The sequence below is a fragment of the Arctopsyche grandis genome, chromosome 3 (genome assembly GCF_051622035.1).
Source record: "Arctopsyche grandis isolate Sample6627 chromosome 3, ASM5162203v2, whole genome shotgun sequence".
Lineage (NCBI taxonomy): Eukaryota > Metazoa > Arthropoda > Insecta > Trichoptera > Hydropsychidae > Arctopsyche > Arctopsyche grandis.
Window position 1 is genome coordinate 20,597,492 of NC_135357.1, and position 23,907 is coordinate 20,621,398.

The 23,907-nt window shown below is 33.0% G+C and overlaps 2 protein-coding genes and 1 long non-coding RNA gene across 5 annotated transcripts in view; 1 reads left to right on the forward strand and 2 right to left on the reverse strand.

The window, feature by feature from the left end:
• The first annotated feature begins 731 nt into the window (after positions 1 to 731).
• LOC143909675 (transmembrane 7 superfamily member 3-like) lies at positions 732 to 5,703 on the forward strand. 3 transcript variants are annotated; one of them, XM_077427770.1, is made up of 9 exons: positions 732 to 999; positions 1,081 to 1,227; positions 1,299 to 1,637; positions 1,956 to 2,218; positions 2,362 to 2,509; positions 4,071 to 4,235; positions 4,301 to 4,438; positions 4,514 to 4,762; positions 4,831 to 5,518. In XM_077427770.1, the coding sequence occupies exons 2-9, from the start codon at positions 1,140 to 1,142 to the stop codon at positions 4,992 to 4,994; spliced, it is 1,554 nt and encodes a 517-aa protein (XP_077283896.1). In that variant the 5' UTR covers positions 732 to 999; positions 1,081 to 1,139; the 3' UTR covers positions 4,995 to 5,518. The 3 variants fall into 3 exon arrangements, with proteins under 3 accessions (XP_077283896.1, XP_077283895.1, XP_077283897.1); XM_077427771.1 differs by having other exon boundaries at positions 849 to 937; positions 4,831 to 5,703; XM_077427769.1 differs by having other exon boundaries at positions 732 to 1,227; positions 4,831 to 5,552.
• Positions 5,256 to 6,557, reverse strand: LOC143909678 (uncharacterized). Its single transcript, XR_013260364.1, has 2 exons — positions 6,293 to 6,557; positions 5,256 to 6,210 (listed from the first exon to the last, which is right to left on the reverse strand). It is a non-coding gene; the product is annotated as an uncharacterized LOC143909678 (long non-coding RNA).
• A 1,517-nt stretch (positions 6,558 to 8,074) lies between these two features.
• dlp (glypican dally-like) overlaps positions 8,075 to 23,907 on the reverse strand; it is a 54,879-nt gene continuing 39,046 nt past the window's right edge. The window contains exons 2-10 of the mRNA XM_077428307.1: positions 14,472 to 14,618; positions 12,344 to 12,578; positions 12,096 to 12,252; positions 11,856 to 12,006; positions 11,215 to 11,769; positions 10,928 to 11,138; positions 10,655 to 10,851; positions 10,195 to 10,574; positions 8,075 to 8,122 (exon numbers count right to left, since the gene is read on the reverse strand). Coding sequence (XP_077284433.1) covers positions 8,075 to 8,122; positions 10,195 to 10,574; positions 10,655 to 10,851; positions 10,928 to 11,138; positions 11,215 to 11,769; positions 11,856 to 12,006; positions 12,096 to 12,252; positions 12,344 to 12,578; positions 14,472 to 14,618 — 2,081 coding nt within the window. The remainder of the gene's footprint in view (positions 8,123 to 10,194; positions 10,575 to 10,654; positions 10,852 to 10,927; positions 11,139 to 11,214; positions 11,770 to 11,855; positions 12,007 to 12,095; positions 12,253 to 12,343; positions 12,579 to 14,471; positions 14,619 to 23,907) is intronic.

Below are 23,907 nucleotides of genomic sequence, written 5' to 3' on the forward strand. Positions count from 1 at the left end.
TATAAATGTATAATGCCCTTCCTGAAAGCATTAGAAGTTCTAATAACATTGATGCTTTCTTGAAGGGTGTTAATGGATACCTTTTTAGAAGATGATTTATAATTGTTTGTTGTTGTTTTGTTATTTTGTGTTATATGTATTAGCAGTTTGCTATATAAATAAATAAATAAATAGAAGTTAATGATGTTAAACCAACTTTTACAGTTTCTCCAAATTCAGCTTCGTGTGATATGAGTTTAATTTCCGAATTTAATGCCCCATTTCTCATCAATTTGATATTCCTCAGTGCTTTCTTTCAATTGGTGCTGTTATGATCTAATTTGTGATTTATTTGTTATCCTGATTTGTGTAATACCGACTGAGTTGGCGAAAGTATACTTCTACTAGTGAAAGTTTATTTTCACTAGATAATACAGATTTACTGTAATATATATCATAGCAATTGTGTCGACTTCGGGCGAATTTGATATAAGTATGTATATGCAGTGCCGGCCTTACACCCGATGGCGCCCTCGGGCAATTTTTTCTGAACACCCTTAGAAAGAACTTTCGCCTTTGGCGCTCTAATTTAAAATTTTGAATGGCTTTTGGCGCTCTAATTTTGAATTTTAAAGCGCCTTTGGCGCATCATTCGGCGCCCTAACTTATTTGGCACCCTCGAGCGCCGCCCGACCCAGCCCCCCCCTAAAACCGGCACTGTGTATAGGTAATTTCCATTTATCTGAGATACCAATTGCAAAGTGATTTCCATCATGAAAAGACCTACTTCTGATACTGTCATCGCGATAACCTAAACTAATTACTAGCTTTTTTAACAAGTTTTTTCGTTGTATTTTTAATGTAGCAACATTTTATTATATTTTAAATGTGGCGACACTGGTTGGCAGTAAATTGTGGCACATATCCATATTCTCGGAAAGTTGATAAACAATCAAGTGTAATCTATCTATTTGTCGCCCATTATTTTAAAGACTTGTCATGTATTCCTTGTTTATGCATGTAAATAATATATAAAATCTCAATAATACATGACAGATGAGTAATATACTAGAAAAAAATGAACCAAATCATTTTTTGTAGATATCATTTTATCTGCTTTAATTGGAATAAATAACAAGTTGAGATATCAAATCTGAAACATGGGTTTGAGTGTAAAAACCTCCGTGAAAATTGTGTATTTTTTCATATTATTTACTTTAAAGTCAATGACTTGTACCAAATGGGACGGTGAGTTTTTTTACTTGTACATATTTAATATTTTGCACAATATTGTATGTCAAACAACGTTTATATTTCAGATGGTGAAATAGTAAACATCTCGTTAAACAACTCCATACCAACACTATATAATTCTGAAGTGTTCAGTTTGACGACAACTTTAAGTGCATTATCTACAGTCACCGTTTCAATCGCTGACATTTCTTTGTTGTTAGGGTTTCTAATCGTTCAAGTGCATTCTTTTAAAAAAGATTTTATTTTATCATTTTCAAGAAACTTGTCTATTGCAAACTACGTCAATGGAACAAACTTAGGGCTCATGTTGGAAGCAACAAATCCGAAAGCATTGTATATCATCAATAATTCGCCTAATGAAACATTGGATCTATATTTTTCGATCCATGCATACTACAAAAACGGTTTGAATTAGTCAAATTTAGTTACCGGTCTTTTATACTGACACAAAATCAAATGTTTTATAAGACCTACATTAAAATGTACTAATAGTGCTTACAGATTATCGGAGTCAATACCTCTCTTTGGTTTTTTTTTCCATTCCGAGATGTGAATACTAATAAAACAGTCAAAGGTACATGCTATAGTGATAACTAGAAGAACTTATCCTTAAATCGATGAAATTTGTCAAACGAAATTTTATGTCAGTATAACAGACAAGTGCATACTCAAAATTATTGTTTCAGTTAATTTATTTGTATTTTACATTTTTATATTTTCAGCTCCGGTTCCAGGCGGCTGTAACATGGAGTTTAATGTAGTGGATGCTCCTTTTATGCGTATCGAACAAAACAATTTTTTCATTACAGTGGATATTGGTCCAGCTCGAATATTTGTCGACGGCGATTGCGATGCTTCTTCTATGAATGTCACTCACAACTTTTATAAAATGTATCTAAACGAATGGGACCATTCAGTTGATGGCTATTTTGAAGGGCTAAAAAAAATGATCACAGTGGAAAGTATTCTTGAACATGGCACTCATGTGAGTAGAATAATCATCAGGACATCTCTCTTTGAAATGCTTTGATTTGAAGTTTTTTTTTTCTGATGTAAAAATTACTACCGACATCGTGCAATTCGTTTGAAATCTGAAATGTTATTAAAATTAAATTTTATGTATTGTAGGTTCCTCACATATCGACCTACTCTCCAATGCGCCGACTATTTAGTTTATATCCTGGAATTGGTTCATTTTATGCTGTCATCGCTAAAAATAATAAAATGAGCTCGGCTTATGTACCCATTCATACATATAGCTATGAAAATAATTATGGTAACTCTTGTCAATATCAATTATTAAATATTAACTTAACCCTTTGAATGCTGACGTCTTTTCTGTCCGAAAGCCCACCACGCTGAAAATTTCGCTAACATTTCCAACTAGAATTATTTAGAAATCCAAGTAATATTTATATTACTTGGATGTAATATTAATAGAAGTGGCTTTAGGTGTTATATTGCGGTCTCCGTGACGGGCCGGAATGTGAAATGCCGGAAAACGCAAATATCAAAAATCGAAAGATCTTAATTCGAAAGATCAAAAAAAAAGGTTGCATGGTAAACGGTACATACTCACTTAATTTGCGCGAGCAGGATACAACAGGAACAATAGGAACAGGCTTTTCCTCCCGTATTCTGCGCGCGCACATTAATACGGGAGAAAAAGCCAGTTCTTCTTGTTCCTGTTGTATCCTGCTCGCGCAAATTAAGTGAGTATGTACCGTTTGCCATGCACCCTTGTTTTTTGATATTTCGACTTAAGATCTTTCGATTTTCGATAATTGCGTTTTCCGGCATTTCACATTCCGCCTCGTGAGGTAGACCCGTTATATTGTTGTCAAGTGACATTCTGTCCACGGACAGATCTAAATAATTATAGCATCAGTCGTATTTGACGCCTGGTGCTCGACGTATGTCCGATAGAAACTTCTCTGTTTGTTTATATTACTCGCAAGATGGGCAAGCATCGGTCAAAATTGCACAATACATTCAAAAACACATAATAAACAACATGGGATACATTTTTATAAATAAATTGATCCGATTGTATTCCGTGCGATGTAGCGTATTTATAGACGTACCGCGTAAAATTGACAACAATTATTTATTCGTAAGGGCCCCTCTATTCTTATTACATCTCTCTGGTTTAGACTCTCTAATATATATTGCAACAATATAAAATAAACAAAATGATTCTATTAATGAATGTATTTTTCCAAAACTAGTTGCATCTTCTTTATTGTTGTTAAAATGAATGAACTGCTCACAATCTAAAATACTCAGCATGTAAGGGATTTCCATCGGGAAGTTCTGCTACGGCAACAAATTCAGAAAACGTTGACAAATGAATGACGTGGACTACACGACTGTCCATGTTTAATGCATTTTTTTCAATGCTACCTGTAAAGGCTTAGCGGATAGTATTCTTGTTTACTTTGTACACGCTCAAAACACAACGCCTATTGGCGTTTTTCAGGCCATAAACTTGTTGGCAAAACGCTGTGTGTGTATGTAATTCAGAAACGAATTACAAACACACACACATACAATGAACGGTTTTGTTTTATATATCGATGGCTTAGTGGACAGATATTGTAAATCCATTTTTAATTCGTATCAAATTTTAAGTTTGTAGATGCTGAAATAATTCAGGTTTTTCCTTTCAAGGTAATTTTACATATACATAAATTTCTTTGAACGAAAAAACCTGAATTATTGTAGCATCTACAAACTTCAAATTCGATACAAATTCAAAAATGGACATACAATATCTGTGCACCAACCAATCGATATAAGATGTTCACTCACAAGTTTTGTTTTCCTAAAATTTACAGTGACATGGACCGACATATCTGTAATGATCGCAGCAACTATTATCGGCCTAATTATGAATTTCATTGGATATAAATTATTTTCATTTCAATTTGCAACAGTAGGACTACTTTTTGCGATCATGTTAATTTATACGTTGATCAATTTTATAACTGAATCTCTTATAAGTAAGTATTCCTCTATCAAAATAACTGAAACAATAATGTTTTCCTACATTTGCAATTTATTACAGGTATTGCAATATTTTACATAACGGGATTTATCCTTTTATATGCGTGCTTAAAATTTTCTACTTGTATTTATTCACCACTCCCTGCCATGTTTGCCTTAGGATTCCAACTTGCTTGCATAATTTACTACTCCATACCGGGCAAGTTTATTGTTTATTTATCTGTGGAATATGTTTTAAGTAATTAAATTAATAAATGTATTTTATATAATTTAGATGGTGTCCTCCAACATAGTGAAATGTTTTGGACAGTATTTACTGGAATCATTTTAATAACAACTTTATTACCATTTTTTCATCACGGTTATAACATAGCTTACCCTATAATTGGATCGTTTTGTTTATCAATAATGCTAGATTCAATCATTGGCTCATACCTCAGATATATTATAATTAATACTCTCCGAAGAATTTCTGTTGACGATTTTAACGTAGCAATTATTGATCCACCATACCAATGGAGAGGTGAGTTAATATTCTTGTGTTAAATTTAAATCTTTTAGTTTTTTTTATTATTTTTTTATTATTTTCAGACCTAACAATTACTATATTTTGGTTGCTGATGACTTTGGTGGGAATATTTTTACATGTGAAAAATAGCAGTAAAAGATACGTATACTCTGATTCATTGCAAACGCCATTACTAGTGACTACTCGGAATAGTCCACCCGTTGTGTATGGAGCAATCCATGACTAAAATATTCCAATTATATATAATACGAGTTATCCGATTGCCAATTGTAATATGTACAATGTGTTTTATCTAAAAATATTCAGCTTTTTTTATATGTATGTACAGCTGTAAACCAAAATGTAGATTAAATTACCATTACATTGTGTACACAAGATGAGTGGTTTTTAATGTATGGAAAATATGTATATGAAAGGCTTATTAAAATTCAATTCACACACATACGAATCATATTTTGTTATAAAAAAAGACATATGTATAGGTATAACATTTATTTTACAATTTTTCTATAACCTAATCAAAGTAAAAAAATATTATCTCTGTACAAATATTTTAATATTAATGCATTCTGTCAGATCTTAATGCAAATTCTAATTCAAATACTTTCGAGAGAATAAAAAAGAATTTTGATATATTTAGAAAACCCTTTTCCCACACACTAGTACATATAGAGCATTAATCAAAGTTGATTTGATGTCATTGAATAATTATGTACTTACTTATATTGTAAGCATTTTTTATTATGAATTAAAAAAAAATGCAATAGTGCAGAATATTTGTTACAAAATACGAATTCCTTTTGAATTGACATAATATTTCCGTAGTGCAAACACAAAATTCAATCAATTGCATCTTATTTTACGTGAAAAACTGTAAAATTTTAAACTTTATTCATACAACATAAAATATATAATTAGATAAATAAATGTAATTCAAAATATAACAAACATAAATAACATTTTAAATTAATCAGTTCAGTTCCTTCAGATTTTGAAAAAATGAATAACTTTTAAAATAAAGCACCATTCGGTTCATAAAAGAAATTTGAATATATATACAGGTGTAATACTTTTTGGAATGAAACTTGGAATAGTAATAGTAAAAAAATGCATAATCACAACCCTTAAATTTAAAAAGGAAAATATTTCAAGTCTATCAGTATTTAGAATCGTGCAGATGTGTCAAAATAAGAAAAAAAGGAATACGTTGGGATAGAAGTGTACCAAAGAGCAAATGGGATTACTGCTCGAAGAACGTCTTGAGAGGCCTAGTTTTAAAGTAAACATAGAGGCCGATGAGGATGACGACTACGCCGAGCGAAGGCAACACTATAGTTGTGAGCTGCCGCCTCACTTTGGCGAAGTCTTCTTTCCTTTGCCGTTTTTGTTTGGCCGTTTCTTTGACGGCTCCTCCTTTCAACTTGCGCATCTCGTCCTGATACCTAATATCCAACAACACACGTCACGAATAATATTCATTCAGTAGTATCTTGCAAATACGAAAGATGTGCAAATGGAACTAACGATTAAAAAGTGGTGGGTGAAAAGAAATGAGATGCCAGTCGTCAGGTGACAGGTGACAGGTGTCAGGTGTCAGCGTCAATCGCCACGAAGGCACAAAACGTCGAGCCGGCCACCGACACTCCGACAGCGTCAAACGCCTATTTCTACTCTCCACTATTTCACTGCTACCAACTGTCAATATCAACTGCCAACGCGGAACCATCGCTCGCTCTTCAATTCGAAGCATTGCCAATATACATACTTACCGACCAATGATGAGGGTGTGAATCATCGGCCGGTAATATTGGGATTTATCACATCGTTTGATCAGTATTTTTATTTATCCTAAAATTACACTGAGCAACAAAAAATCACGTTTTTGAGTTACCAGAGCGGAGACTAACCAATCTTTACTAACTTTGACCCACTGAATTCGAATATGATAATGATTTTTGTTGGTTGGTGATGGTTTAAAAAAATGCGCGATTTTTACAGTTTTTTGGCTTTTGCGGTCTTTAACTCAAAATCTAGTATTACTGTGCTCAAAGTGAGTATTGGAATCAATAGTCAGATGTTTTCACTATTGATTGTGATATTTCATTGCTTTAAAATACTTCTAATTAATTGTCTAGCGAATTTTAAAAGTCAAAAATATATTTTTTTTTACGGATTTTTTCTCCGTGCTATTTTGCATTTATTTGGCAATTTTTTTTATTTCACCTCGTTTCTAAGGATTGATTGGTTTATAAGGAAGGGAACCAGTCACAGAACAACCCGTCGCTCTAGATCGTTCACACGTGATCACCCGTCACACTAAAACTGGTCACGAGAATCATCGCTCTTGTACACACTTGCAGAATGAATCTCTGGCAACGTCCCATTTGACTATTCCAGAAGAAAGAATTCATCGCTCCGAAGCTGAGAAACGAAAACGACCTTCTTTTTTACATATAATTAGTATTGTAACAAATGAACATAAATAAAGGATCCTCTTACTAACACAATCAGTGTTTTCATAGACCTTCCCGCGGTACATTTACGCGGTGAATTAAGATTTGTGATTTGACATTTGAACTGTCAAAGTGAAATGAACGCAAAAGCGATTGCCAACCTTCTCGGATGCGAGCGTCAGATGAGCTGACAGATGCCCGCGAACTCCTCGCGAAGACCACCAACAACGGCCACGGCCACGAGGGCCTTTGGCTTGAACATATGTATGCCTAGTCGATAATAATAAAAATTTCGTAAATAAAAAGTATTTGAGAATATTTTTGTTTGTGTGACCAATTTAAAATTTTTGGGTGGGACCAGTTTTAGCGTGTGACCAATTTTCTCATGACCAGTTTTCTCGTGAACAGTTTTAGCTTGACGGATGATCACGAGCGACCAGTTGTCCTGTGACAGATTCACATTTGACTAGTTATCACCGAACCCTATGTATGTACATGTATATGTATATCCCAGATCTATGTATGTACATCCTTCATCTTTGGGAAAATAAAACAAAATGCACCATTATTCAATTTTCTGTATTATTTTCTAAAAACCTGTAAAATTCCTTTATATAAAAAAATCAATTTTTACGTATACACTTTCATATCAAATTTTGTTTTCTAATTTCACGAACAACGATACGCTATGTTATTTTTTAGTAGTTCGAACATACATTTATCACTCTTTTGAGGAGATAAAATTTCCACACAATTGTAAGGTACATGTTTACACAATATCAAAATCAATGTAATAAAATACAACATTCAAATACACTTACTCGGGAAACATATAAAAAAAATTTATACTTAATCATGGTTCGAAACTATAAGTATGGATGCTATGTGATATACTTTTACACTGTAAAATTTTTATCACCATAAATTCTCAGCATAGAACATTTATTTATTCTACGTACAAAATTTGTATAATCTATACAACATTACAATGCAAATAATGGAATCAAAACTTTTTTGAAAGAAAGAATAATGACGATTTTGTTCATACAAGTTTTGTTCGCTATGTACCAAATTTTAACTTATCAGTTTAATTGGTTAGTCATATTCTACATATATGTCAGAGATGCAAATAATTTAGAAAGCTATTAATGGTTAAATATTAAACAAAAAAAAATAACAAAATTATATATAAAATTTTTAATTGATTACTTTTCTTCTAGTGTAAAAAATACATTCTAACATATCTATTTACAATAAATTATAAGAAAATTGTTACAAAACTGGACAAATTATGTTGGTTGTAATATACATAATCATGTATAATATAATATACCAATTTTTCAACTAAAAGTCAAAAATGCAAATTAATAATCAAATTATTTTTCATATATCTAGGAAATCAATCTTCTCACAATGACACAATTTAATTTTAAAAATCTTCAGACTAGTTGAAAATTATTATTAATATTACAAGAACTGCTTTATGTGAAATATATATTTTATAAAAACTATCACACAAATTACCAAAATGGCAGTGTAAAGTTAGCTAAACAAAAAAAAAAAAAAAAACATAAATACATACTACACACATCAGACTAAATCTAACATGAATGTGTTGATTTTGAATAATCCATTTCAAATACTTTTCAAATTAAAATATTTGAATCACAATGTACATTAAAAACATCACATGATGATTAAAAACAAATTATTGTACAAATATATACATTTAAATCCATAAAACTAAAAAAAATATAATAGAAAATATATTACGTTTGGCAACGTAATATATAAATAAAATAAATGCATCACATAATTTTTACCAGTTAAAATTGTAGAACAGTACCAAAGAGTAGATTTATCAAACAATATTTAATGAAATTTTTACTACCATTATTATTTTACATTTTGAGTTTCAGAACTGTAAATGAGATCAAACTCATCGGTTTATATGCTTTTTTTATAGATATATATAGTAGGAATGCAAAAATGAGATAATTGGATTTATTTTAAGATCTATTATTTCTATTATTACATATCGCGTTAAATTTGAGATAAAAAATCATATAAACCAATAAAAAGCTTTGCATGTGTATAAATGTAAGCTATAAAAAAAGTTTCATCGATGGCACTTTGAATATTAAAAAAAATAGGTAGAAATTATAAAACGAAATATATATATATACTTATATAAATGCCCTAAAAAAATATGCTGTACACAAGTATTAACTACATTCATAAGTAAATGCAATTATTAATAGTTATATTTTTATATGATAAATAAATAAATTAATAAGTCTCACTTTTGAATAAATATTATGAGTAAATCACTTGACTTACTCATTTTATTTATTTGCTAAGTATCAACTAAAATTTCACTAAACGCACTCACATTCACATTCATGCTCGTTCATCCAAAATCGAAAGAAACATAATCAAAATAATTTGTCCAAATATAATATAGTGAACTTAGATGAGATATTATGTACACATTGCAGATGTATTTGTATGTATATTATTTATTGCTATGTCACTTTAAAACTCTCAATCACTCAAAAAGTTTCACATTTGTTCTATAATATATTTTATTTATAGCAAATATTCAAAATTAAAGTTGTAAATTAGTTCTTTAGTTTTTTAAACCATATTTTTTCATTAATTTATGGTTAATACAGTTCATAATTACACCCTGTAATTTTGGAATATAAAAATCACATAAGTTGAAAATAAAAAAAAAACCTTGTAAAAATTGAATTCAAACTGTAACTTTTCACAATAACTATAGCATGTATATGAATGTACTGAAATTATAAACTTAATGAACTCAAATACACATAAGCTATTTACAGACATTTAGCAGGACTATTTCTGCATCAGTCGTTAAGATGGAATTAAAACTAATATTTACAAAATTAAAAATAAAATCTTTGTTTATGCTATATCAGTGATTATACCACCAAACCAAACACAAACTATTGGGAAAAGATATGTAATTAAAGCTCTTTGCAAGGACATTTCTTGTTTTCCTGCTGCGCTAGAAGTGCCAGATTCTTTCCTTGTATTTGAATCGATATGATTAGTACTATGGTCTAAATCGATAGTATTTCGATCTAGTTCCTCATCGGGAATATCTAAGATATCAGTCTCTGGTTGTTTAATCACAACAGGTGGATTGAAGTGATCATCAGTTATATCCTTATTGGTGTTTGTGATCTCAAACTTAGGATCACCATGTTCAGGATGGATACCAGAACCTTCAAGATCATACTCCTGGTCTATGTGACCACCCGAATCTGTATCTTCTGTATCATCTCCAGAACCTGATCCAGAACCTTGTAGCGGGGCAATATCCTCTGCACAAATAATTATTTGGATTAAAAACAAATGCATACCCATTTTAATACACAAAATATTTTTTAAGTTATTAAGTTACCATTTTCTCCCCAATCTACATCCAATCCATTATATGCATTCTTTAATTTATTTGAAATACTTCTAAGAGAAAATTGTTGAGCTGTAACAGTGGAAGCAATTGGAACTCCAAGTGATCCACTGTTTGATGATGAACTCCTTGCTTCTGGATTAGTAGCAAGTGCAGCACTACCTTCACCAGCTAATTGTAATAAATATCTAAAATAAAATAATTAAAAAATAATAATTTTTCAAAAATTAATATATGCATACATACGATCATTAATATTATTACTTTGATAAGTGAGTTCCATTCCAACATTTCTCCTCATTGTCGTAAGTTGATAATTGAATTTTTTGATCTACATTACAGTGAGCTTGTGGGAGAAGCGCCCATGTGTGACGAGATTCGCGAACACTTCTTCGAATATCGCGAACCAAACGATCTAAAGGATCCTCTTGTTCACTTACAAGATCTAGGTCTGAACCTGTGCTACCTCTATTCACTGCAATAAGATTGAAATTGGTTTTTGAATAATATAAAATCAATATAGCACAATTTAAAAAAAAAATGGTACTTACGATCAATTTTCTTCTTCTTTCCCTTCCCTTGATCTTTATTTCCCTTTTTTTTACCATTTCGTCCCCAATCGATAGGTTCAAAATCGATTTCTTTGGAGTTTTTTCCCGGTTCCGGATTCGCTTCTCTTTTAGATCTCATTTCTTCTGATAAGCCAATTCGTTTTTCATAATCAATATCTTTTTCCATTGCCAAATTTAAGTAATTTTTGTATTTAAAGTTAAAATTTACACCATAATCACCAGAAAGTTGTTTTGGTGAATTACCTTTCGATAATAAAAATGGATTCTTCTTCAACAAACTTTCATATGATGTTTCAATCTCGAAATCATCTGTATCGACACTTCTGGAATGTCTTGAATTTGAAAAGTAGCGTGAATCAGCAGGTCTTTGACCCAATACTGGTTTACCACAGCCTGTAAAGACACGCTGTGACAAATCTTGCGAATGTTCTTGAAAATTCATTATTGCTTCAGAGATTTTGACATTGATGGGTTCAACAACCATTGCAATATTAAAAGGTCCAAGAAGACGATCGGATACTTTATCCATAGCATCTATGAAAAATTAAAGCAAGATTTACATGTAAAATAGTTTTAACAATAATTTTAATACAAATAATTTTAGCACCAATAATACTGACCCACAAATGCATCCCAGTCTAACGATAAATCGGCATACTGAGGTAAACATGCTCGAGCTCTGTTGATACACATATGAACGCATGGATTTTCAGCAACACCTGAGCACAATTCACAATAACTGTTTGCCCCACACCATCCAGCTATTTGGGTCTACAAAATGTCATGTAAAATGAAATAATTACACTAATACAATATAATAAATTGATTTAGTAGCCAACAGCCATTTTTTCAAAGCTTACATTTCCCATAATCCGAGCTACTTCAGCGGCAGCGTTCAGGGAGCGTGTGAACGTCCTTGTGGCAACAAATGCTCTCTTTACTTGTATTGCAAGTTTGTGTGGAACATCTCCAAAAGGTTGAAGTTCGCGCATATGTTCACTCACACATGTCAAATACCTGCGATTAATTTTTAAAACATTTATTATTATATTATACAAACAATAAATTTATAAACATACAAAACACGATAGAAGAATAATAGTCTTACTTGTCGTCGAAATGATACTGTGCATTGAGAACCGTAAACATTTTCTTGTAAAGTTTAGAGAAAAACATATTCATCATTTCAGCCAAATCGAGTCCACCTTTATTATAATACTGTTCAAGTTCATTGAAAAGCGATGAAAATAGTTCTGCGTGTTGTTCATATATAAGTCCATAAGTTTTAGTAAACATGTTATGCAAATCCAGCTTTGATTGTGCTAGTAACTTCAAGAATACATCTGAAATGAACAATTGACATAAAAAATGTAATTTCAATTTAGAAATATAAACCAATATTATAAATAGAAACAAAATTATAAAAGGAAAAATTTAGACAAAACTTGTGATTGCCTAACGGTCTTTCCAAATTATAAAGTATCTACACTTTCATAGCAATTTTTAAACCTTAAGAGGGCTTTTATTACAGTAAAAAAAACCAACAAAAAATATACTAACGAGAACAATTAAAATAAATTCAGTGATCGATAAATTTTAGAATGAAATTAGCAGATATTTTTAACTATCGGACAAATATCTTGTTATCAGACAAATAATAGTTGTTTGTCGATAGAAAAAATCATTGATAAAAATATTGTATATTGCTTATATTCTCAACAGTTAATCTTTTGGAATTAGTGCGAATTGATTTAGACGTAGTATATTTTGGTGAAGATATCTGGGATCAGTAGTTAATTTACAACATCACTATACTGAATTTATTAAGAAACTGTAACCAATCACTAAGCTACATAGGACTTATTTTGACTCCTATATGTGTAATAGTAAGATCTAAATCCCACCAATTGGAATAACAACATTTTAAATCTATCAATTTTTATCAAAATAATAATAAAAAGTGAATATGTATTTTATTACTATTTTGTAATCACTATTCTACATATGTACTTATTGATAGCATAGTGACAGGTAAAACTTTACTTTATAAACCAGCTATTGTATTTTATTATAGGGCGAGACAATAGCGTATTATGGGCTAAACTAGCTTAGTTAACTTTCCATATTGAACAATCCAAATTGAAATTTTAGTGATTAATAAATTTATTATTTATTAAGCAAATTAATTTATTACCATTCCACCTCATAATATTTAATCAAAAACTAGTTGTTATATATATGTCACACGAGAGGATGAAAATATGTAAAACGAAGAGAGAAAAAAGCAAAGAAGAACAAAAAATATAAATGAAAGTTTCGAAAAAAAAGTCATAATAAATAAATTTTAACCATAACTTTGCAAAAACTACCGTGGAAATGAAAGAATGTTACGAATATAGGATTGTGAGAAAAAGTTACTTTTCGGTATATGTACATCATATTTTCAAGTCACCGACACAAGAAAGAAGTTGATACCTACGCGCCGGCGCCATCTAGGTGCCAGCGTCACGCTGGGCTTAAGAATGACGCCTTCGGACAAAAAAGAGACCTGCTCTGGGACAAAATAAGCCCATGTAAACATAAGTCATATCGAAAACAAGGAAGTGGAACTATGCTAGATGTGTGACGCACGGATACAGATGTGGCACGTACAGGAAATTGGAAATATGGCCCAAGTTTGGCAATTTCGGGTCATTGAAGCCGTCACACAACTTAGAGAAATAGTCGAACATCTGCTACCCACGCGTCAAATCTTGACACGTGGAATAATTAGAGTAGGGGTTCGCAGACGATAAAACGCCAACTAAAACAATTAGGGAAAATTCGTAATAGAGGAGCATCTCATGCCTTTCCCGTAGCTACTGTTAATATTTTTTTTCCGAACTCTATTTTAATATGTTTCCATATACAAGACATTCAATATGTACTGTACACGTGTGTAAATAGGGGGCGTCTGCACGCTGTACCGGACGTCGGTATAGGGACGAACTGTTTACAAGATCCGTACAAGGGAGAGGCGCTTATAGGGTCAAATGCGGGATTCTGATCTATCAGTAAACACACGCGTACAAACAAAACAGAGAATGTGAAATCAATAAGGGTCTATTGAAATAAAAAAATACTCTAGTATATCTCAATACAGATTTATATCAATGCAAGTACATATTGCAGGTTTGCAATACCAGTAGAAGCGATATGATGAAGATTGGATGGAGTTGTAACTTATCTAAACTTACCATCAAAATGCTTCGCCTTGGAACTGAAAGCTGCATGTAACTTATTGGCGTGGACTTTCACGGTGTTTTTCAAATTTCGGCGGGCAATAGACGATAATTTGGCGGTAGCTGTCGCACTGCAGCAGCCGCATGCTCCTCCTCCATTTGCTGAAAAAAGGCAATAAATCAGAATTATTTTTTTGTACTATAAGGTACTACATTAAAATAAACATGTTTTCGATAGAACGATAGTGGAAAATTTAGAAACGAAACAATTATAGTTCGATTGAAAGACACGCGAACATAACGTGCAAAGTGCGTGATATGTCCAATGTGTTGGAACGAAAAATTCAAAAGTGGTACAGCAACCCAGAGGAACATTATAAGTGGAGGTAGGATAGCTAAGGTGCCGCTCATTGTCCCATTGTTGTAAATCCTTTGTAAAAAAGGTTCGGCAAACCTTTAACAATGCATTTACAACATTTGAACAATACGCGGCACCCTGGGTCCGGGCTTTAATTATAAGACTACTAGTGTTGTACCCGATGATATATCATCGCATGGGTGTTGCTACATTAAGTTATTAAATAAAAAAAAAATTAAAAGAAATTTCTCTTCGGTCATGTGTTCAATCGCCACGCGGTCGAAATTTTTTCAAATACCTTTTAAATATATTTAATTTAATATTTTTATTTAATTGTTAAATATGAAAAAACTACCTACCTATTTAGATGTAAACAATATAAAGCACCAATAGAAAAATTAATTAATTAAATAAATTTTCAATAGATGGCGGTAAATTCTTTGCCAAAAGGATACATTGGTAGAAAATAGTATATATAGAAGTTTTTTTTCTTTTGTTACTGTATTCGTATATACGACTATTATAGTACGGCGAGCGTTATCTCAGACAGACACATAGAATAACGATATTATATATATACGATTTAATGCATATTAAATGTATATTTAGTAAAAATTGAGATCAACAAGAAAAGTATTTACATAATTCTTCTGAATTAAAAAATTCCATAAAATTCATTACCCCACTATATACATATTTTATGTTCTAATTTTGAGACACATTTTGTTGTGAAACTACAATATGTTATAGTCCAAGTAGCGATCCCAAATATTCGAATATATTCGAATATCGAATAGTACCTTTAAATTATTTATTTGTAGTTTTAAGAAGTTCAAGATATTATTAAAATTTTAAGAGAATCGTTATCCGCAACATCAAATATGTAGGACTAAATGTGCTGTAGATTGATAATAAAAAATAAGTTCGTATAAAAAGTATTCGAATATTTGGATTTGGGATCCCGAAGTCCAAGTGTACATTTCATTCGTTCATGAACATATGTACTAGTTTGTTCATACGCGAACCAATCTGGACAAATTTACAAATGAAACTATGTACATAGATTGTTCAGTAAACGAATTATTGCGCAAATTGCGATCGCGCGCACGACAATCGTTGCCACAAAAATCGCGAATCGGAATATCTGGCACTCCAGTTCTCGTTAGTACAATATTTCGAGTTTTAGGATGCCAGATTCTCCGTGATCGAGATATTAGTGACGTGCGCGAGATCTCTTTTTGCGGAATAATGACCGAACCAGATTGTTCATGCACAAACTATGTATTAAGCATAAGTATTTTCAATCGTTTGTCCCATCTTCAATCTCTATCTTCTATGTATGAATACCCTAGGTTGCAATATTTGAAAATACAGCGAAAACGGGAATTATCGCAACGTTGCAATGCGATTTCCGTAGAATTAACATTTTGACAGTTCAAATGTTTTGACAACTAAAAATTTCATGCGACACCTAGTGGAAGTTTTGACTGTTAGCACAAATTTTGAATGAATGTTCATGAACAAACTGAATATATAAACGTATAACGAATATACAATTTACCAAACTATAGATTTATGTACACGCATTAAAATTCAACAATGTCTCAAACCTATCAACCAATACAAATCAGCTTATCCGACTTGCAAAACATATAAACAAATTGCACGAAAATAAATTGACACGATCACATTCACTGTAATGCATGGTTTACTCGTAAGAAAAAAATAGCATGCAAAAATGCACAGCGCATATAGAAGACTATCACTGTATGTACATGTAATAAAATCAACTTCATAATCTACATACATAGCAATTTTCCGGGTGAACGAATTCAGGAGATTAAAAAATAAGTGCATAAATGCACTTGACAAAGTATGTCACATATGTGACATTCGTTCCCGGGGGACGAACGAGCTTTTTGCAGGACGTCGATCCCAATTCTTCTGAAAGGGAGTAATTAAACGAGGGAGCGAACCATGAACTCATTTTAGAAAGGTTTTTTGGCAGGGGGGACAAATTGAATTGGGCAGAGTTTGCGATCTGCATTCGCAACCAATATTTTAATATGGCCTACCTACACATTTAATAATATTCTTAAATTTGAGTGCCTGATATACCGGATTGATAAGATATATACATGTAAATCCAGACCGAGTCGCTAGGACAAGTCACTTGGACGTTACTCGTAGCGTGGCAACGTCCGAGTTATCAAATTAGCGGACTTCGTTTAAGTGCATTCTTATCGTGTCAAAATATTACAAAGAAAATGATAATGAAAGTACAAGGAAAAGAAGCGGATTGAAAACCAACCAAAAAAATACGAATAAGATTTAAAAATACTTATGTACATACATATATTTTCATAGTTTCAATGATATCCTCGATTCAAACCGCATATTTAAACGAACCAAAAATAACGTTGACAAGTCACGTAAAAGGTAACGAATGGCTAGGCGTTATTATCGATTTAAGTTGGATGCGATAAGTTGGGCCACTTTCTTCCGGTTTCCGATGATAAACAGCTTCAAAAAAGAGGGGGAAATCTCTGGGGAGTACTTTTGAATAATTGGAAAAGTTTCACACTGTGACAGACGACATTGAAGTCACCGAAAATTAATTTCGATTAATTGAATTCTTGTACCATTTTCCATCTACTACATATTTCACAGTGTATGCTTCTTTTAATATGACGAGAAAGAATATGTATTGGACTTTTTCCTGAACTCTTTCTCTCGCAATCCAAATTACAAAAGAAACATTACGAAATCCAATACAAAAGATCACGGGCGGAAGGTACCAGACCATGAATCAAAACAATTGGCCGCAACCGCATAGCAGTAGAATATTGAACAATCTTGCGGTTGTCAACAGACATCGAAATAAATAAAAGAGATGACCACGAAACGCCATGAATTCACTGTTTTTTATAGTTACTACAATTAATGAGTAATAATGTTGCGGTTTAACCCTGTGCAGTCCTTTTTTTTAACAAGTTTCTACAAGGTGGGTCAGAGCGCCGTGTGAGTCACTAAAGTCCTGGGGCTGCTAGAGCCACGCCCTCACTATCCATGATAATACCATTCAGGAATTTGGTACGGTAAAAGAGGCTGTGTCAGACGGGTCAGGACCAGACATGCCAAGTCGATACCTGTAAGGCAGATTCGACGTCGTCGACGCTTACCTGCCTCAGGGAAGATACTAAACGGACCAAAAAAAACATGGTAATTATGCTCGCCATAGTGAATTATGCTAAGAAATAACGGTCACTAATCCGTTAAGTGCAGAAATGCAACGAGATATTTCCGTTCGTAGTACGTTATTGCTTTTCTATCAATTTCACACTTATAGGAGTGTATACATATATTTTTTTTTCATAGAACATTAACACTCGCCTTTACAGATCGCTCCAAAGCAACGAGTGCACTTACATATACACATACAATACAATCAATACACATAATCATTTTATACAATGCGAGTTCATAGAAAAATCCACAGTAACTTGAGAAACTTTTGCAGCATTTTATAATCAAATTGGAAAACCTCAAGACGCTGAATAACTTGAGATTAGCAAGAGAAATATAAAGGAGATGGCAATTTTACAGGAACCGTTTCAATGAAAAACAGAAAAATTGGTAAATTCTGATAACTGATAAGAAACGATTGACTTGGAATCACAAACCAGGGTCTGGCCGGCAGCGGGACTCGAACACGTGACCACTTTGCTCGAAAGCATAATATGCTAACCACTAATCTACGCTGCATACAACAAAATATATTTATGTAGTATCGCTACTCTAAATGACTGAACTGACAAAATAGTGGCTATAAAAATCATTAGGTACATATGTATGTACATCATTAACAGTCATTCGCCATCCACAGCTGGATCAAAGCTTCTCCAACACACTCCCATTTGTCTCTGTTTTGGGCAACTCTCGTCCATCTTTTCCCACACATTTTTACTAACCTCTTCTTAGCTTGTTATGATTTCATCCACCCATCTCCTCTCTGGCTTTACTTGCGCCCTTTTAAATTCTCTCGGGTGTTGTTCGAGCACTTATTTCGTCCATCTACCGTCCGTTCTTCTAGCTACGTGACCCACCCATTGCCATTTCAATCTCTTAACTCTCACCTTTGCGATACTTCACACATTTATAATTCGTTAAAGAATTAAATTCCGTCGTGAGATTCACTCGTCTCGTTAGCCTTGTCACAAATTCGGCAATTCGCATCACAATGCAGGCATGCCAAAAATATTTCGTGATTAAAAAAAACGCAGACACGTATTTATTTATGGATAGACGTCGATTAATCGTATTCGAATAACGATTAGCGGCATTTCGTAGACTCTGGGAGACCGGAAAGCGTGGATAGCAGCCATTAAAGGAGATATCACGAATTAGCATTCTAAATCTGACGCATCGGTCATTTCAATTAAATACAAAAAATGAGCCAGGATCGATGATAGCCGAAACCGGATCGAATGGCTTATCGCATGCACAAGCACAACAGACAACATAAAAAAAGGAACTGTGAAAAAGAGAACAGGTATGCAGAGCGATTTGGATCGCTCGAGAGCGAAGAAACTTCATGCTGGATTAAAATGTGAAAAAAAAGCACAGGTGGTGGTCGCAATGGTGGTGATGATGACGGTGGGTAGGCAGTTGCAACATTTAAAAAGCAACACATGGCTGTAAAAGTAAAGAATGCGGACAGCTGTTTCTGAACCCGGCACTCGCCCCATAAGAACAGAAGTGGTTCACGCTTTCAAGATATGTATATACATATGTATGTACATATATGTGCAATGATTTTAAAGACTATATTCATGAAACTTCTTATTATATAATTTAGATCAAAACCATTTACATATTTAATCCATTCATCCACTTGTCGTACTCATCGTTTTTACTACATATACATGTACCGTAGCCGTATTTTTTTACCTTGAATCTCATTTACGATATTCATGAAATAACAAGTGATCCTTAAAAAATTAACCACTAGGATTTTTGGTATCAAATTTGACCCACTGACAAATGTGATTTTTTTAATCAAAAATATGTCGATGCACCTACCCTTCTGAAAAAAAACTGGTACTTATTGGTTATACGGGCGAATCCAAGCATCGATGCTCTATGGCGCTCATATAAGCTAGAGGTAGGACCGGAAGCGTGCCGTTTATTGTTCAATTGTTGTAAATGCTTTGTAAAAAAGGTTCGGCAAACCTTTAACAATGCATTTACAACATTTGAACAATATACAGCTCCCTCAGGGTCCGGGCTTTAGATATAAGTTATATGCCATATAACCAAAAAGTACCAGAAATCAGTAGCGTGCCGTGACTTTTAAAAATGGGGACGAGGTATTATAGACAAAATATTTTTAATTTTTAAGCTAACAAAAATAATTTAATTTTTATGCTAACCTAAATAGCCTACCTTTTTTAATGACATCTTGTTTGTCTTTAAAACTTGATTTTCTGTATTATTTATCGAAAAATCGGTCGAGAATGCAACATTTCAAGACCTCATTATTTGTTTTCGAGCTCTCTGTACCGATTTGTTCCGAGGAAATCGTTTCGCGAGCAGAGTCCCTTGCCATATTTGCACTCAAAAAGTTTTATAAATATGTGTTGAGAAACATAGTTAAGAATGATGTTTGATAGACACAAATCAGAATATTCTTTGTGCAAATTCCATAAACGCTTGAAGACCCGAGTAAATAAAAAAAAAAAGTTTCAACTTCGACGGAAAGCCTATAAATTGCTATTCAACAGTACCACGATGGGAACAGAATTGAGGCGGCGAGTCCGTGAAAGCTAACGACGCGGTGGACCATACCGTAACAGTCCACTACCACTACCTCAGGTATGGCCGATTCCGGTTTCTGAACCGAGTTAACAATATCAATATAGACAACGATTTAAATTGTTGATATTTTTAAATTTTAGTGGACTAGCCTAGTCTAGTACAATGAGTAAAAATTCTAGGTAAATAAATTTAAAAAATTCACTGATGTCAAATGATTGATTTCATCGACATCATCGTAGCAATAGAGATTTTGTTTCAATAATCTAATTTTATAGCACCTACGTATCATAAAACTAAGGACTTGACGATTAGCGTGTGGCTCTTCAATTTTATTGGGTGCAAATGATAGGCGCTTATAGTCTGACATAAAGAAGGTCATCGAAATCCACCTAAATGTATACATACAGTTTAAATGTTTATTCAGAAGTTAAGATGACGAAAGGAATTCCTGCACGAAACGTGGAGAGATAATCGATTAGTTTTTTTATAACTCAAAAGGACAACGAATTCGTTACACTCCATACAAACGCATTTCGATTCGATCGTGTTTGATTTATACATACAATCTATTGTCGAATTGAATAATAAATAAAATGAACAATAATAGCTCGCATCATCACTCCCACATACCACGACTAGACAAAATCCCTTTTTCAACGAACGTTTCATACATACATATTTTATATCTCTATTTGTTTTTCAATTGGCAACTACCTTTTTTTGCTCAAATACAAACGTCTCTATTACAAGAAAAAAATAGCCTTGAGTGCGTACTAAGCCTTGAACTTACACATGCAATGATTGTCAACATTCACACTATACATACATAAAATGTCAAAAGAAATCACCCACCAACAAAAACCACACTTCGTTTTTAGTTTATTTGGCAATAGACAAACTCTAAATCTTGGTTTCTAGTCTTCAATGAGCACTATTATAAATATTCCTATTCCGATTCCTATTGATCAAAATGATTCAACAAGTCTTTTTTTTCGTTCTTTTGACAACTTAAATGAAGAGTTTTTTTATAGAGGTAACATTTTTTCTGCAAATCAACACCCACGTACATATGTATATTTTCATGCCAGATTTTTTGACATACATTTGTTCACTTTAAAGGCAAGTACTGAACTTCGTCTGGAATAAACTTCGCACGTAATAAAGTTTCAACCGTTTGTTTACATGTTGCTGATATGTTATGTTTAATAAAATTTAACTATGTACATACATACGTTCAATGTTCCCATCTAACTAAGGTACATTAGACGCCGTCGTTTGTTCTCTCTTCCTGTGGTACGTACCAATTTGATGGCTTCGTCACTTTGGCTTTACCTTTTGCAAGTTAAATCAAAATCAAAATCAAGTTCCACAACCAAATTTCTATAAGCTTGGATTCGTTTAATCTAAGATATGCTGATATGATGGAGGGATTGTTTAATTTAAATCGTGAATGTGATCTAATATTGTATTTGTTATTTATTTATTGGTCGCTTTTATATTTTATCGACATACGGGGGCTAGCTAACTAGCGGAGTTTATTAGAGCTAGAGGAGTTTAATAACTAGCGAACTTATTAAAAATTACATCGGAATCTTGTGTCACATACAAGCAATGACAGCTAACTATCCAAATGCGGCTTTTTAGCGCCACTTTGCAACTCGCAAATTAAAAACGTGATCAGTGGTAAAAGTTACTTTTTTCACTCTCATTTACTCTCATCACATATAATCTTAATATTACATTATTTTATATTTTCTCATATACTTTTTTGGTTCACTAGTTTTTGCTTAGCCATAGTAAGGACTTAGAGCAATTATGTAATGTGTTCGTTATATGGCAAAATTGTAAATAATAATAAAATATGTATCTATGTAGTAATTGTATTACAATTGGTAATACTTTAAAATACATAAAATGGACATCCTCGCTTGTAACAATACGACCTTTCGCTTAGAGCACGTTTGCCAATTGTAATCAGTATTCGTTTCGTTTTTGGTTCTAAAGAATGTCCTCGATTAATAAGCAAAATGAATAAGAAATACATTTTTATTATTCTGTTACCCAGCAGGGTTAACCATACGAGTATTAACCGTCATATGGTGCTCTAACCACCTAGTATTAAATAATCGACGTGAAAGAACACTACAAGAATACTGATGACGATGCGTGTAATTTCTTTCGGACAGGTAAGTGCCGCGCATTGAGAAACACTGCACATCACAAAGCCCTCATTCATGGGAGTCTCATCCATTGTGACAGCGTTGGTCTTTGTTCTGCAGAGGAGACCTCAATGGCTTGGCGTTCGCTCACCACCACAATTTTAATATCGGACATTTCCAAACACCCCATAGTTTGATGAGATGAGCTTTTGGGAAATGCTGGTCGTCGAAGAATCCAGGAAAGACTCACCTGAAAAGAAGAAAAAAGCTCATGAATAAACATATCAAATTTATAACATCAGAAATATGATTCGATAAAAAATAAATAAAATTAATACAGATCCAATTAATATGTCGCACGGTTGAAAAATAATACAAAAATAGTAATTACAGCTAAAAAAGAAGGTAAACTTTTTGCAGTGGTTGGCACCTAGCCGCATACCTGGTGCAAGATGCGACTGCAACCGCCCCAAAACGATATTTATAAGCTCTAATTATACGTCACTTGACGTCCGCCAAATAGGCTTTCTGTTCTTGTTTAGAGATTGATGTGTTTTGACTGAACATGATTTTTCATAATCTCGTACAAAAAAATGACGTCGAGAATTTTTTAATTCTCCCTTATAAAAATATCCTGACTGAAAATCAAATTAATAAAATAGCTTCTACACCTTTTAAAGGAATTTAAAAAAAACCATCACTGTTAAATATATACAGACATAAAAATATGCAAATGTAATCTTTTGTAATATGACTGACAATAAATTGAATGAATCAACCAAAATATGTCTAGTATCACCGAGATCGAATATCTACAGAGCAACATCACCAGGACCTGTATCGCTAAAAAAAAATGGTGAATCATCCACAATCAGACAAAATTGGCACATATGGAGGGGTCACTCGTATAATGGGGGGGCCAGACGCATTGAACAGTCGAATGTCGCGCTTTAACACCGACAAAAAACCTGTTCTTGCAGGAATGCAAGTCCTTGCATGCCGTCGGCCACGGAAGACCAGATCAGACCCAACCGGAGCCACACTCTCGAGTATTAAACACTGACAATTCAAGAATCCGCACCGGCGACCGTTTTTCGATGAAAAGCCGACGTATTCC